Source organism: Triturus cristatus, chromosome 10, assembly GCF_964204655.1.
Source record: "Triturus cristatus chromosome 10, aTriCri1.1, whole genome shotgun sequence".
Taxonomy (NCBI): Eukaryota; Metazoa; Chordata; class Amphibia; order Caudata; family Salamandridae; genus Triturus; species Triturus cristatus.
In genome coordinates, this window is record NC_140593.1 from 871,572,122 (window position 1) to 871,587,221 (window position 15,100).

The following is a 15,100-nucleotide window of genomic DNA, read 5'->3' on the forward strand; positions in this document are numbered from 1 at the left end:
CCAGCATAAAGTCTACAACCTTCAGATTTAACTTTGGCCGCCACCTACACTAACAGCATAAATACCTCTGTTTAATCTTAACAACTATTTCTCACGCTACCACTTCAAGGCACGTAACAATCCCATTCAGTAACAAAGGAAACTGATTATTAGCAGGATCCTTTCCAATAACGAAAACAGTGCTGCTTAATCCTTGGAGTCGCTTGTATTTAAATCAACTATGTAGTCTCAGTGTTATTGACACTGAGAAAGAGCCTCAAGGGTTATACTCCCACACAACACAATGAGGCTGAAATAGTTGTGAAAGACTATTCGATGAAAAGGCAATGAACAATAGTGAACTACAATTTTACATCCTATATTTGGAGATGTCCTTTCAACATGTCTTCCCATCCCTCTCTCCTCTTTAGCTTTCCCCTCCCCTCCATTACTCTCCTAAACACATTATCTATGAATCCATGTAATTTTTTTTACACTTTGAGATTTAACTGATGTAATTTTGTGTGGGAAACCTCCTTTACCCCGCACTCTTTACAACGACCAGCCTTTACAACAAAGTCTCTATCCCGCCTGCAACGTTACCACGCTTTACTTTACCACGCAAGTTATTACAACAACCTGTTGTAGGGGGCGTATTGCTGGACTGGTGCTGGATTTTTATGTCCAACACCTTCCCTACTGTTGCATAGACTGGAGTTCGAATAGTAATGTATACCATTTCAAACTCCAGCACCCCCTAAAGCAAGTTGTTACAACAACTTGCGTGCTTAAGTAACACGTGGTAATGTCGCATGCGGGGTAGTGACAGCGCTGTAAAGGCATGCGGGGTAAATGCATTCTGGATTCCATCATACAACAGTTTTGTGCATTCGGATGCACCAAAGGCCAGCTGGTTGAAGCGTCTTTAATAAACAGTTGTCAAAACTTGCCTCCCTCCTGAGCTCATTTATGGCAACAGGGGGACCGACTCAGTGCTATGAGCAGCTCGGAAACCAGGTTAGTGAATACCAGAAGGAGCTGAGGATTCTATCAAAGTACTCTCATGTCTGGCTACATGTCCCTCAAGAAATTTACCGATGGCCGCTACCAACAAGGATTGGATATTAATTCTCAAGACTGGTAGGGTTAACATGTGTATTCTCTTGCAACAAACGACCTTAGCATCTTTAAACTCGTCAGGAATTAAGGGAACCATTAGTGATGAAACTCGGTGACTCCTTAATCACATCACCAATATTCCTGAGTTTGGATCGATAGAAGATCGGATCTATGTTTACTAAGGGCCATTCATGCGCATTTTATGAGACATGTATCCTAGGCAGACCGTTCAAAACTCACATAAGAAGCCATAAAGTCACGAATTTCAGCAATTGCATAATCAAAGAAAGTACTAAGGGAGTCACAGAATCCTTGAGAGGGCGTCAAGGTATTTCAGAGTAACCTATGTACCTGTTCTCCTGTAAATTGCTTGTATGCACTATTAACTGTTCCCTTGCAAAGCACTCAGATACCCTTTTGTGTCTTGTTCACGCTATTTACATTAAAAAATAAATAAATAAAAAGTTAGATACTTTAATGCTCGTCTAGTGAGCTCCTGAATAGTATTAAAAATATTTGTATATTACCTATCTGAAAAATGTAACTTAAATAATACGCTTAACGATATTCTGTAAACATTTTTCTATATGATAACAAGGCAACGTCATGGGCATTTTTTAAAAGCTATCGAGTATTTGAATCTCTTACCTGGCAAACCAGTTGGCGGCTCCTTCGTAGGTTCCAGAGCTCCTATAAATATGATGTCAAAAGGTACAAATATGTAAAAATGTGTTTTCAAACTTTATAACACCTTTGTATTCATTTTGATCTAATACTGAAGCATATTGATGATGTATAATCTTGGATATTTGATAACTTCCTCAGCGGATTAGGATGTGGGCACTTTTCACAATTATCATTTATTCACAATACAGCTCCCCTTTTGCCCTTTGCTGAAGAGTTTTAACTCAAAATCGAGACACAACCAGAGGGTGGGACCATGCTCATTTTCACAAAAGTTCCACCTACAAGCGTTCAACGAAAACTAAAGCAAAAGAATGAGGACCTGGCTTGCATCGCGTTTCAACCGCGAAACCTGGTACATGCGCAACGCAAACCTTAGGTGAGATTAATGAAGCCACGCCAGGACACTTTGCGTGGCCCTGATTGGCTCCATAAATATGGAGTAAAGCAAAGCAGCGCAAATCGCTGCGTTGCCTTACTGTGCCCTGGGGAGGCATCCATGGGCGTTGCGTGGGTTTTCCCACGCAACTCTCATGGATTTTGATGCATTCCCAAATTTACCAGAATTGGTAAACCTGGGAATGCGCGAAAAAGATGCGCCTGCCCAGGGAAGGCGTAACGAGGAGAAATATCTTTATTTTTCCTAGTTACTTCCTCTTTCTACGTGTGCTGCAGCACACATAGAAAGAGGAAAGAAACGCGCCAGCACAGGGGAAAAGGCAGGAATGTGCAGCATTGACTTAAATATGGTGCATTACTGCCCTTTCTCTGTCACGCAGTGGAGTGCAACAAGTCAACTTGCCGCCGCGCTGCACCACATGAAAAGTTCGTAAATCTACCACCTGAGTGTCCCTATTTGGCAGTAAAAATTTGCAGAGCCGCTTTCAGTCTGTGCTTGATTTTAAGAGGAAATCATTGACTCACAACAGTAAAGGGTGTCGAAATTCATGGGAAAATATTCCATTTCTGTTTAATATTACTGAGGATGTTTCTTAGCCACATTTCTTCTTACTCACCATGAGCCTCAGGAAATGTGGTGAGAGTGGAACAGCAATATTTAGTGCTCCATAATCATTCCTAATCACATGTCAATCTGTGTGCTGATATGCTAACCTGTGTGTTACCACCTGTTATATAAAGAAGCCACATTTGGTATATCCATTGAGTGTTAATTAATTTATGCTCTTTGCACATTAATCACATTTTGCCTTTCTAACATGGGCCTAACTGCGAATAGGCCATGTTGGCCAAAGTATACACCTAATGTTGACGTCAGTGTGCTTTAACTTTTCCTCGTTTTCGCTGCAGGGTTCTTATAAGCTTCGGTAGTTAGAAGAGCAGGTCCATTTTGCTTTTAGAAATGTTATCTTAGAGAAACTAATTTGGAACTTGTGATTCACACTGTACGTGGAGACAAGTGGACTGGCCTGTTGATACCTTCAGGGCCGGGTAGCTGTGTGCACCTTTGTTTGGTGACGGGAGCGAGGGAACTCTACCTGCTCCCAGAATAATGCGCAGGCTGATTGGCTTTATCGATGGGACATCAGTGGGAAGATGGTCCGAAAGGAATGCAATATGTTTCCCCTATTCTTGGTTTTGGAGCTTGTCTCTTGAACGCCTCTGATTAATTTCTCTTGAACTCTAGTTTGGTTCCTTTAAGGCTGACACCTTCCACTGAGAATTTCCCCTGACTTGTTGATGCTTTAGATAGTTAAAGGAAGTTTCTTTATGGGATATTTCCTCATTTCTACATTTTATATCTTTTAATGATTTGTATTGCTATCTACATAATACATGATTTCAGACTGAAAAATCACTTTGATTTATATACTTACCTGATAAATTGGTTCAGTTAATGGCTAAAGCTTGTAATTTTGAATAATTTGTTAATAAACGTTCATGGTTTGGAAATCATTCTCTGTTGTTTATGTGAAGTCAAATTGGTTACACTGTAAATTAATTGTTGTGCTCCCACAATACACTTTCAGTTGATAACTAAAGGTTCCTACGACCAGTCACACAACTTACTCAATGATTACACAAGAGCTCACAGGTATGGAGAGGTGCAGCAGATCAACTGGTAGAAACAAGGATGGTTTGTCACTGAAGTGTAGGGAGCTAGAAATATTCCTGGAATATCTAGAACTTGCCCGAGTCCAGCCCCGGTCCCTGAAGTCCATGGTCCAGTCTGCCCTATCGGTGTTATTCCGGTGGTTCTGAAAGCAGTCCTAGGAGTAAGTATTAACAGTTACTATGCGTCGCTAATTGTGTTCTCAAGTTTTGCTGTGTTTTTGCGGACGCTTTATCTCTCATGGTGTGGTGTCCACTTAGAGTACGAGAAAGCTGTGAAGTTGGACAGAAGAATTAAAGTACTTCTTTAAATTAATTGTGTGCTTGTGTAAATGCATATGCTCTTGTTGCTGAGAATTTGAAGTTGTCATTAGACTTGTCACCGTCTAAGATCCTGGGACAGAAAATACAATATATTGTGGTTTAACTCGTCTGTTAAAGTTTAAGGGTTTTGGCCCGTGATGTACCATCAGCTGCACAATTGAGATTGGGAACTTATAAACTAATGTTGCAAGAGTGTACTAATAGTGATAGGTGTTAGTGAATCTTTTGCAACAGAGGAAAATCTGCACTAGTCAGGATGATTTCCTGCTGGTTGGGATCAGTGTTCCCTCTAAGGCGCGTGCACCTTAGTGACCCTGAGCGCGCAGTGTCCTGAGTGAAGCGAGCACACATCCAAAAAGAGCGTTCGCGCCGCTGCTTTTAAAAGGCGAGCGGCGCGAAAAATTGTAATTTCCCGGTTTCGGGGGACGCTTTCCATAACAAGTGGCTCTTGCACTTGCTACATTTGTTTCTTAATGAGCTGCGGCTGCAGGCTGTTTGTGGGCCTTTGTGAAAATACTTGTTAATTGCAGCACCGTCATGCACTGCAATTAACATAAATATTTTCACATTAGCTCACAATCAGCCCCCAGCCACGCTCTATTATTTCTCACCCCAGTGGCGCCGCTGGCATCATGCATTGCTGGTTCAGGGGGAATGCATCCTGAGTGACGCGTTTGTGGCTGCAACTGACCTCAGTGTGCCCATGCCCCAGCCCATGTGCAGAGAGAGGATGCCCCTCTGCCTCCTCGGAGCCCCAAAGCAGTGTACTGCTCTGTGATGCCACCATCCCCCCTGCTTTAGGACTGTATCACAACCAGTGCCAGCCAGGCTCCCTCCCAATGATGCCACAAACAGCGGTGTGCCCAAGAGGAGGTCACCTGCCTAATCATTGGTACAGAGAGGGCTGACACCATGTCCTTGACCAGAATAACGGTGGTGCCCAGGTGCCCTGCTCTGTACAGAGCATGCCCTTCCTGCAGCCGAGGGCAAAGGGTTTGGTGCCAATGCCCCCTGTCCGGCTGAACGCTGCCTCTCCGACCCGGTGCTGACCTCTAAAAGCTGAACCCCCATTGTTCGACAGCTCCCTGAAGAGGGGATTGTTCGATTTGTGAATAGTCACAACTCTTGAAACTGCCACGCAGGCGCTATATAAAATAATTCACATAAAAACAGATGTTTTGTGGGAAAAGTTGAGGTTGATATATGCCAGGAGTGAGTGCTTGGAAGAGGGATCACTGACAGAATATCGACAGTCAGAATATCGAGGTACAAAAATATCAAAACAAAAATATCAATGCCCAGAATATCGAAGTCCTATCTACATAATGGTAAGTACAAAAATATCGAGAGAAAAAATATCGTTGTCAAAAATATCGTTGCTAAAAATATCTTTTTTTTATGTTTAAAAAATAATGTCAAATAAAATAAATAATACATATAATTAAAAGAAACAGTTACAATTATTTTAAAATGTTTAATATTATAACTAATACATATAATGTAAAATAAATTAAACATATATATGTATAAAATATAATATATATGCTTACTTAATAATATTTATAAATAATTATTTTAATAATTTATACATTGTTAAAAAACATATTAAAAATTATTATAAATACATATATACACATACACCAATAATATAAATACAAATATAAAAAATATATATAACAAATTAAAAAATGTGAATATTTTTAATCTTTTTAAAATACATTATACACTACATTAACTAAAACAGTAATGAAAATATTGGATAGCGGAGGGGATAGAATTACTATTCCTACTCCAGCGAGTGCAACAGTAGGGAAAGTGTTGGATAGCATAGGGATAAAAATTACTATTCCCACTCCAGTGAGTGCAACAGTAGGAAAAGTGTTGGATAGCATAGGGGTCAAAATTACTATTCCCTCTCCAGAGAGTGCAACAGTAGGGAAAGTGTTGGATAGCGCAGGGGTAAAAATTACTATTCCCACTCCAGTGAGTGCAATAGTAGGGAAAGTGTTGGATAGCGAAGGGGTAAAAATTACTATTCCCACTCTAGTAAGTGCAACAGTAGGGAAAGTGTTGGATAGCGTAGGGGTAAAAATTACTATTCCCACTCCAGAGAGTGCAACATTAGGGAAAGAGTTGGATAGCGTAGGGGTAAAAATTACTATTCCCACTCCAGAAAGTGCAACAGTAGGGAAAGTGTTGGGTAGCGAAGGGGTAAAAATTACTATTCCCACTCCAATGAGTGAAACAGTAGGGAAAGTGTTGGATAGCGAAGTGGTAAAAATGATTATTCCGACGCCAGAGAGTGCAACAGTAGGGAAAGTGTTGGATAGAGGAGGGGTAAAAATTACTATTCCCACTCAAGAGAGTGCAACAGTAGGGAAAGTGCTGGATAGCAGAGGGTTAAAATTAACATACTTCTCAATTAAATTACTTTTTAATTAAATAACCACATGAGAATTAATAATCAATTATTAATAAATAATAACAAATAAAAATTCATAATTACTTCATTGTAATTAAATTACTTCCCACTCTATCCCCCTATAAACCCACAACCCGGTCTTAAAAACAATAACACAATTAATATAATTATCAATTAATAAAAGGTAATTACCAATTGATAATTATTTAACAATAAATAATTATCAATACCAAAAAATGAAAATTAATAATTACTTTGTTAAAATTAAATTACTTCCCACCCTATTCCCCTATAAACCTTCAACTCACTCCTAACAAAACACACAATTAATATAAGCATCAATTAATCGATTAATAAAAATTATTTACCAATTCATAATTAATTAACAATAAATTAATTATCAATACCAATAAATAAAAAGTAATAATTACTTTATTAAAATTAAATTACTTCCCACTCTACTCATCTATAAACCCACAACCCGCTCCTAAATAAATGAACACAATTAATATAATTATCAATTAATCAATTAATAAAAGCGTATTAACAATTAACAATGAATTAACAATAAATTAATTATCAATTCCAATAAAGAAAAAGGAACAATTACTTTATTATAATTAAACTACTTCCCACCCTATTCCCCAATAAACCCACAACCCGCTACGAAATAAAAACACAAAATTTAATTAAAAATAATTAATAATTTTAAAAATTATTGTTAAATGTACTATAATTAAATTACTTCCCACCCTATTCCCCTAAAAACCCACAACCCACTACAGAACTAAAATGCAAAATTTGATTAAAAATAATTAATAATTTCTAAAAATTATTATTAAATTTACTATAATTAAAGGACTTCCCACCCTATTCCCCTATAAACCCACAACCCGCTAAGGAACTAAAACGCAAAATTTCCTTTGAAAAATAATTAATGAAATGACAATACTTAACAAAAAATATAGGACACATACATTTAAAATACATACTAAAATACATAACACTAATCTAAACATCGATATTATTAACAACGATATTTTTACAAAAGATATCACTGACTTCGATATTAACTAAAATGATATTTCTTACCTTCATGTCGATATTCTGGTCACCGATATTCTTGATGTCGATATTTTGTCTGTGCACCCTGTAAGCGGTGTGCGTACTGTGCTAAAGTTACTATAAAGTATCCCCCATCCTTGCCGGTGCCACCGATAACGATGAGATCCCAGTGTTGGGGCGTGACTTTTCTGCCTTTAAATCAGTGGGTGTTACAGAGAAGGGTATATCCAATTGGTGTCGCTGGGACCTGGGTGTATAGCGGTACAAATAGGAACGGGGTCCCAGTACACATTCACAAAACAGTGAGTACAAGAATCAAAAATAAATCTAAAGAAACCACTTGAAAGGGAGCACCGTTATTTAATCGCAATGCGTCACATAACAATGTATATCAAATAAAAATGCACAACTTCATCATGAAAACATTAGTGCCCCAAAGGGTGAGGGAGGGAAAGTGTCAGTGAAAGAGTGGTGCAAGGTTTGGGAAGGGATAAAGTGAAGGTCATGTGACCTTTATCAAAACAATTCAAAGTACTGGCTTCAGCACAGAGCCAGAGTATCATACAGCGAATGTTAATAAATTATGCCATGCTTTCATAGTTTTTGTGCAAATCCATCTGGTCGGGATAGAAGCTGGCAGGTGGACAGGTTGCACCACTCTTTCACTGACACTTTCCCTCCCTCACCCTTTGGGGCACTAATGTTTTCATGATGAAGTTGTGCATCTTTGCTTGATATACATTGTTCTGTGGCGCATTGTGATTAAATAACGGTGCACCCTTTCAAGTGGTTTCTTTAGATTTATTTTTGATTCTTGTACTCACTGTTTTGAATTGTTTTTAATGAATGCGTACTGGGACCCCTTTCCTATTTGTATCTTTAAATCAGTGGGGACCCACTTTGTGTTTGCGGGGGCAGTCTAGCGGCTAGTGCCCCACCGTGTGGCGCTTCAGTTGTTCCACTCCTACTGACTTGCTTAGAAACTACCCTAACATTTTGTGAAATTTCCCTCCAGTTGTTTTTTAGTGGATTTGTACCAGATAAACCAGGCGCTTGGCTCTCAGTATTTCATCTTTCACAGCTGATTTTATTCATAGATACTGCCACACAGTGGTTGTAATAAAAAATAAATTTCGACGTAATCAGCACCACAAAGTATTGCTTGAAATTACAGTTTACAGAGGTAAAGCGTGGCCCCCACTGGCACCGTTCTGCAAGGAGGTAAGAGAACTCCCGTAACTGTCATCTGGTAGTAAACGAGAGATGTAGTTTAGTTGCTGTGGGCCCCTCATGCCCCTGGGCGTAGGGGCCACTAACTTTAAACCTTTCCCTAGCCAGGCATTTCCAGGTCTCGCATATAGACAGCCTTTAGCTGTTGTCGAAGACGTATTGTGGACACAGGGGTAGCCAAAAAGCAAACTAAAATCCCCCCCCCCCCAAATTCGATTGGTACCTCAAATGCCATCAGGAGAGTGAAGCTAATAAGGCCTGTCCTAGAAGAGGTCCTTTCATCCCTCCTTCTATCTATTAATCATCCAGCGTCCATTTCACCTATCTCTTCATGCTCCCATCCATCTGTCTTTTCAACTAATCCATCCATCCTTCCTTTACCATTCCATCCATCAATCTATCCATCCGCCCATCCATCCCCACCCACCAACCCATCCATCCATCCATCCATCCACCTTATAGCAATCATCCATTCTTTAAGACTTCCATTCAGGTTTCCATTAATCTATCTAAACCTTCATCCTTCAATCCATTATTACGTGCACCCACCCATGCAAATATAACTTTACTCTTCCATCTCTCAAACCTTTCACCTTTACATCCATCCTTTTATTGACCTATCCTTCTTGTCGCGGTTTCTTCCTTCTTTTCATATTTCCTATATTTCATTCTTCCTTTCTGCCCTTCCTTTCTCTTTCCCTCTATTTTCCTCATTCTTTTTCCATCTGTTATGGTTTCTACCCCGCATTTAGAAAAGAAATGCAGCAAGTTTTTATATAGTGTGAATTCAACCCAAAGTTTTGGAGCGCTTTACATGATTTATTATTATTATTATTTTTTTTGGTATGCATGAGGAGATTAATAGATTTGCATCACAAAACCGGGTGGGTTAAAGGGTCTGAGAGGGATTTTCAGACCAGCGCAGACAAGTCCCCTTACTATATCTATAATAACACAGAGTCCGCGGGTCTCTTATGGAAATATGTGAAAACTGACTGGTACTACTCAACAGGACATAGAACTATAATGGGAGTCCTCTTAAAGAGGACAGGATCCCATCAACCAGCAAGGTGGAAGGCTTCATCATATGGGATCTCCTCTTAACTGCAACCTAGTGCAGTTAAGGAGCTACTACTCCTTGCAAATGTCAAAAGAGGAGCTCACGGATGTTTTAAGATGTAAACAGAGGACTAGAACTCCTAAAGATCGATTAAGCTTCACAAAGTGGGTGAAAAATATATGGTGCAGTGTCAATGAAGTGTGTGTTAAAATTGGCTACCAGGAGAAAAATATATTTATTAGATATCTCAAGGTGTCAAGGTTAAAAAGCAGCAAGGGTGCGGTCTGACCAAATGAACGAACGCGCTGGTGAAGAATGAGGTCTACCTGTTTCAGCCAAACTAGATCAAGAATGTGATTGTGGCTTTCTTCAGGACCGAAGTCTGTTACTACTGCACAATTATAAAGTGAGTGAAAATTACCACAATTGAAATGTTACAACCAACCGTATACCTGTGTGCTTATTTGTAAAGAAAACTACAGGGATTCTTCAGTCAGTCAGTCAGTCAAAGTGGCTTTATTTCGATAAAAAATATCTTTAAAAGCTTTACAGAAGTAAAATACATTACAGAGTTAAAATCTATAAAAACATAGACGATAAATGACTAAAAAGGTCAAATCACAGAGACCATAATTAAACAATTAGTAAAAGCCATTTTGTCCTAATACACCATGCCCAGCTTAAATATTTGGCTAAGCCACAAACAAAAAGCAGCCGAGTATCTGAACTTAAATTTCGCAGGGCCACGCTACATTGTCGAGTGCCCAGCTCCCTACACAGTGGTTTAAGCCACCTGGAGCGGGGCGCTTTGTAGGCTGGGCATACAAACAAAAAGTGAGGGATCGATTCTATCTCCAATGGGCAAAAGGGACAGTAGGGTATAGTTTGGGCCGGAGGTTTCCACCGGGCGGTCAATGATCTCACCGGAAGCACACCAGCTCTAAATTTAAAAAACAAGCTCTGTCCCTGGGAATTGTGATATGATCCAAGTAGTGTTCCCGCAGTGCCACGTCCTTCACAAGCAGAAAATCCCTAGAGGCATGACACAAGCTAGGATCAGAATTTCTTTTGCATGTTACCCAAGACCAATATAAGTTCTTCAAAACTGATTTTGGAGGGGCAGACCGAGAATGCCAAGCCCCCTCAAGGCCAAGCTCGGTCAGCAAACTTTTCACATCCCTTAACCACCTTATTTTTGCCCAGCCAGACAAGCCTAAAATCTCCTTTAGGCCCTCAGCATAACTGGCCAGTTCCGGGACCCTCCACAGGCGGGCCCACAGTAAAAGAGGGCGCAACCTAGCCTGATCCTGGATGGAACGGCACCCCATGTCCAACAAAAGTGGGAGAGTAGGGGTGCTCTTGGGAAGGGACATCAAGTCCCTCAGGAAGTTGTTCTCTGAGCACACCAACTGACTCATATTGTGGGCGCCCCATAACTCTGCTCCGTAAAGTGCCACGCTAACGGCTCTGGCAGCATAAATGTCAAGCACTGGGGCGATAGGTTTCATAGAGGATGCTTTCTGCTCCTTCAGAAGAGCACCCACCACCCTTTTGTGGCTTAAGATCATTTTAAGGAGATGACTGTCCCACTTCATGGTGTCAAGAAGACGTATGCCCAAATAATCAAATTCCTTAACCCTTTCCAGGGGAGCCATATTGAGCACTGGGAGTCGACCAAGTTTTTTAGGGGGGTTCAAGACAAGGAACTTGGTCTTATTAGTATTAATCTTTAGACCTGTTGACTTACAAAATTGGTCAAAGCCATCCAAGAGACTCTGAAGGCCAACCGGGGTCTTAGAGATTAACAGGGTGTCATCGGCAAATAGCAGGGTTGGTATCTTCCTCCCTGCCAATGTTGGTGAATCAGCTTGAATTTTAAGGCGGTGGTCCACAACTCCGTTTATGTAGAGTGAGAAGAGTGTGGGTGCGAGGACGCACCCCTGTCGCACTCCTCTATTGACTTTGATACGAGCGGTCCTTTGTCCCTGGGTTCCCCACCTTACCTGCGCATAGTTATTCTCGTGAAGTTTTATTATTAGGCACAGTAGGTACGAGGGCATACCTAATTTTACCAAAACCCGCCACAAGCGCTCCCGGGGTACTAGGTCAAAGGGAGCCTGCAGGTCGATAAATGCCAGATACAGACTGCCTTTGCCTATAACTACCACCTTCCAATAAATCATCAGCAGTCGAAATGACTGTTCGATGGTCCCGGTACCAGCCCCGAAGCCAGCTTGGAAATCAGATAATATTTTGTTCTCTTCAGCCCATTGTAGAACCCTACTCTAAATTACTTTCCCTGCTACTTTTTGAGACAAGTCTATCAGACTTATGGGGCGATAGTTAGATGGGTCATCCCGAGACCCTTTCTTAAAGATCGGGACGACCTCTGCACCCATCCACGACTCTGGGAGTGGAGCTCCTTGCCTAGATGCATTAAGCAGGGAAGCAATAAGAACCCCCCACTCTCCCGGATTAAGACGGAAAAGGTCCCCAGGCAAACCATCTGGCCCTGCGGCTTTCATAGGCACAAGGGATTTAATAGAATGTTCAACTTCCCTAGCTGTAAAAGGGACTTCCACCCCTGTGTCTACATCACCAGAAGAGGGTGGAAAAAAACAATCTGAATCATCCTCCATATTCATAGTGTAGAGGGAAGAAAAATGCTCAAACCAGGACTCCTCGGGGATGTTACAGGTAATGAGCGAGTCTATAGGCCTGTGTTTAGCTCTAATTAAGTGCCAAAAAACCCTCGAATTTTTCTCTGTGCTTGCTGTTTTCAAGTCACTCCAAAACTTGTCCTCCCAGTCTTTCTTGGCGACCTATACTTCTTCCGTGCAACCGACACTAACCCTCCATCCCCTACCTTCACTGCCGTAATTAGATCTCGCTTAGCTTTCCGACAGGGGGCCGAGTACCAGCCAGGATTACCCTTTAGGCGGGGCTCCCTCCTAACGCCATTCACTCGATTGGGTATGGAAAAAAGGTCCCCTATTGATCTAGTGGTACTATTAAACAAGAGGGAAACCTCATCAGCATCTAATGTAGCGGCTGAAAGCCTTGGTATAATATTTGACATAATTGCCTTTATGCCCATGACCTTCTCCTCATCAAGCACAAACTTGTCCCATTTTAACCGCCTCCCACAATTTGAAGGGCAGACTTCGCCGGTCATCCTTGCGACAGGAGGGATTACACGGCTAATATTCTTGCACCATAAGGGAGTAAGACTCACGGAGAGCAGATTGTGGTCACTATCCGTGGATGCAACAACCTCCATTTCTACCAGGTGGGACCAGAGGCGAACATTTAAAAGGATATAATCTATCCTAGATGTGTGTCCCATCCTATTATAAGTATATGCCCCTTTCTGGTCAGAAATGGATCTCCCATTGGTCGCCCTTAGGCCAAACTCCAAAGTGAGTGCATTTAATTGTATTGCACGTTGGGACCATCTCTTAATTGGACTTATATTAAGAGGTGGAATACCTCTTTGGGAGTCCTCGCCTAGGGTGTCTAGAACATCGTCCCCTGCAAGTGGCTCATACGTACAGTTAAAATACCCCATGGCTAGGATGAATGAATTCGGGTTACACTCCCTTAGCCCATCCTCCAGGGCCACTAGTGTCGGGGAAGGCAGACCTCTTTTTGGACCTCTAGTATAGATATTAAAAATCTCCAGAGGGCTGCCACTGCGAGAGCCCCTCAAAGACAGTCTCATCAGGTCAGGGGAGTTAGTCTTAAACTGCTTCACGCGTAAACCCAGGGAAAGTCTCACCCAAACGAGTAACCCGCCTAACGGGCGCCCCCTTCCCGTAGTTGAAGTGCTTGCAGCAACATAAAAGGTCATATAGCCCACTTTGTGCCGAGGTTCGATGGACCAAGTCTCCTGAAAGGCACAAATATCAAAGGATTCAATGAGAGAATTCCAATCAGCCAGCTCTAAGTTACGGCTTATGCCCGCCACATTCCAACTGATCACCTTAAGGTTCTCAGTGTTAGCGGCTTGCACTTCATGGAGTAAAAGAGAGTCGAGGGTCATACTGGAGAGAATGGAGGTACTTCCAGCATCAGTTGTTGCCGACTCGATTCCGTTTAGAACAGTGCTGGTGCCAGTAGGGGCTATTCCATTCTGACTGCTATGCAAAGGGGTCAAAGAGGGAGACGGAGAAGGATCGCTGACACAAGGAGGCTCAATATATACTGCTACACTCAAGTCGCTTTATATAGCCCCAACGGACCCCAGAGAATTCAAATTCACCGCTCCATGATCATCACGTCAATAATCATGCCACGGTGAATACGAACGGGGGCCGGGGTTCCGAGGCATGAAAATGGGGTCAAGAGTAACATAGCGGGGCTGCCAACAGCCCCTCCCCTCACTATATGTCTGCCTACCAGGCCGGTGCGATGGCGGAGGCCGATAAAAGTAGCCAAGATCGCAAGTGCTAATGGCAGATAGAGCATAGTCGGACTCCTGGCTACAAATATACCTAGCTGCTCTCGGGTCTCTAAAGTTGACTAAAATACAATCTCCCATTTGATTCTTTGGCCTATTGCCCACCCATCCAACCCGTCTTACATGAATAATCTGGCCATCGATGTTATCAGGTAGAGGTCTATTTTCCCTGAGCCAAAACATTGTTTTATTTTTTAGCTCAGTATAACATTCTTTGTTGCCTGGGTTTAATGGGGGGACCCCGGTAAGGACCACCACAAATGGTTGGCAACCAGGGGGAAGATTCGGGTATGGTGCAGTTAAAATCTCTTTCTCTCCAGCTTCCTGGGCCTCAAACGCTGGGGTAGAGGAAGAAGAGATTGGGAGAGCGGGACATGACCCGCCAGCAAGAGTGCCACAAGGAGTATTGGTGCTCTTAGCCAAAGCTATAAATCCCTGTTTTGCGTGATCTGTGGGCTTAATGACAGTTTTGGTAGATTTTTTTAAATTACCAATGGTTTTGGGCTGTGTTCTATTAACCACAGATGAAGGCCCTGGTTCCTCCCCCCCCCCCCCCTCTGCATACAAGGTGGGATCACGCAGCATGCTTTCCCTGGTTACAACCTGTATCTTTCCCGCTATGGGTGGTGTTGAACCCTGACTCTTTGGAGGGGGCCCAGAAAGCACGTAAGGGGGTTGCCCATCCTCT

At 41.9% G+C, this 15,100-nt stretch overlaps 1 protein-coding gene across 1 annotated transcript in view; it reads right to left on the reverse strand.

The window, feature by feature from the left end:
• Window positions 1-15,100, reverse strand: part of LOC146796142 (SCO-spondin-like) — a 1,481,201-nt gene that overhangs the window by 561,975 nt on the left and 904,126 nt on the right. The window contains exon 88 of the mRNA XM_085631266.1: window positions 1,747-1,788. Coding sequence (XP_085487392.1) covers window positions 1,747-1,788 — 42 coding nt within the window. The remainder of the gene's footprint in view (window positions 1-1,746; window positions 1,789-15,100) is intronic.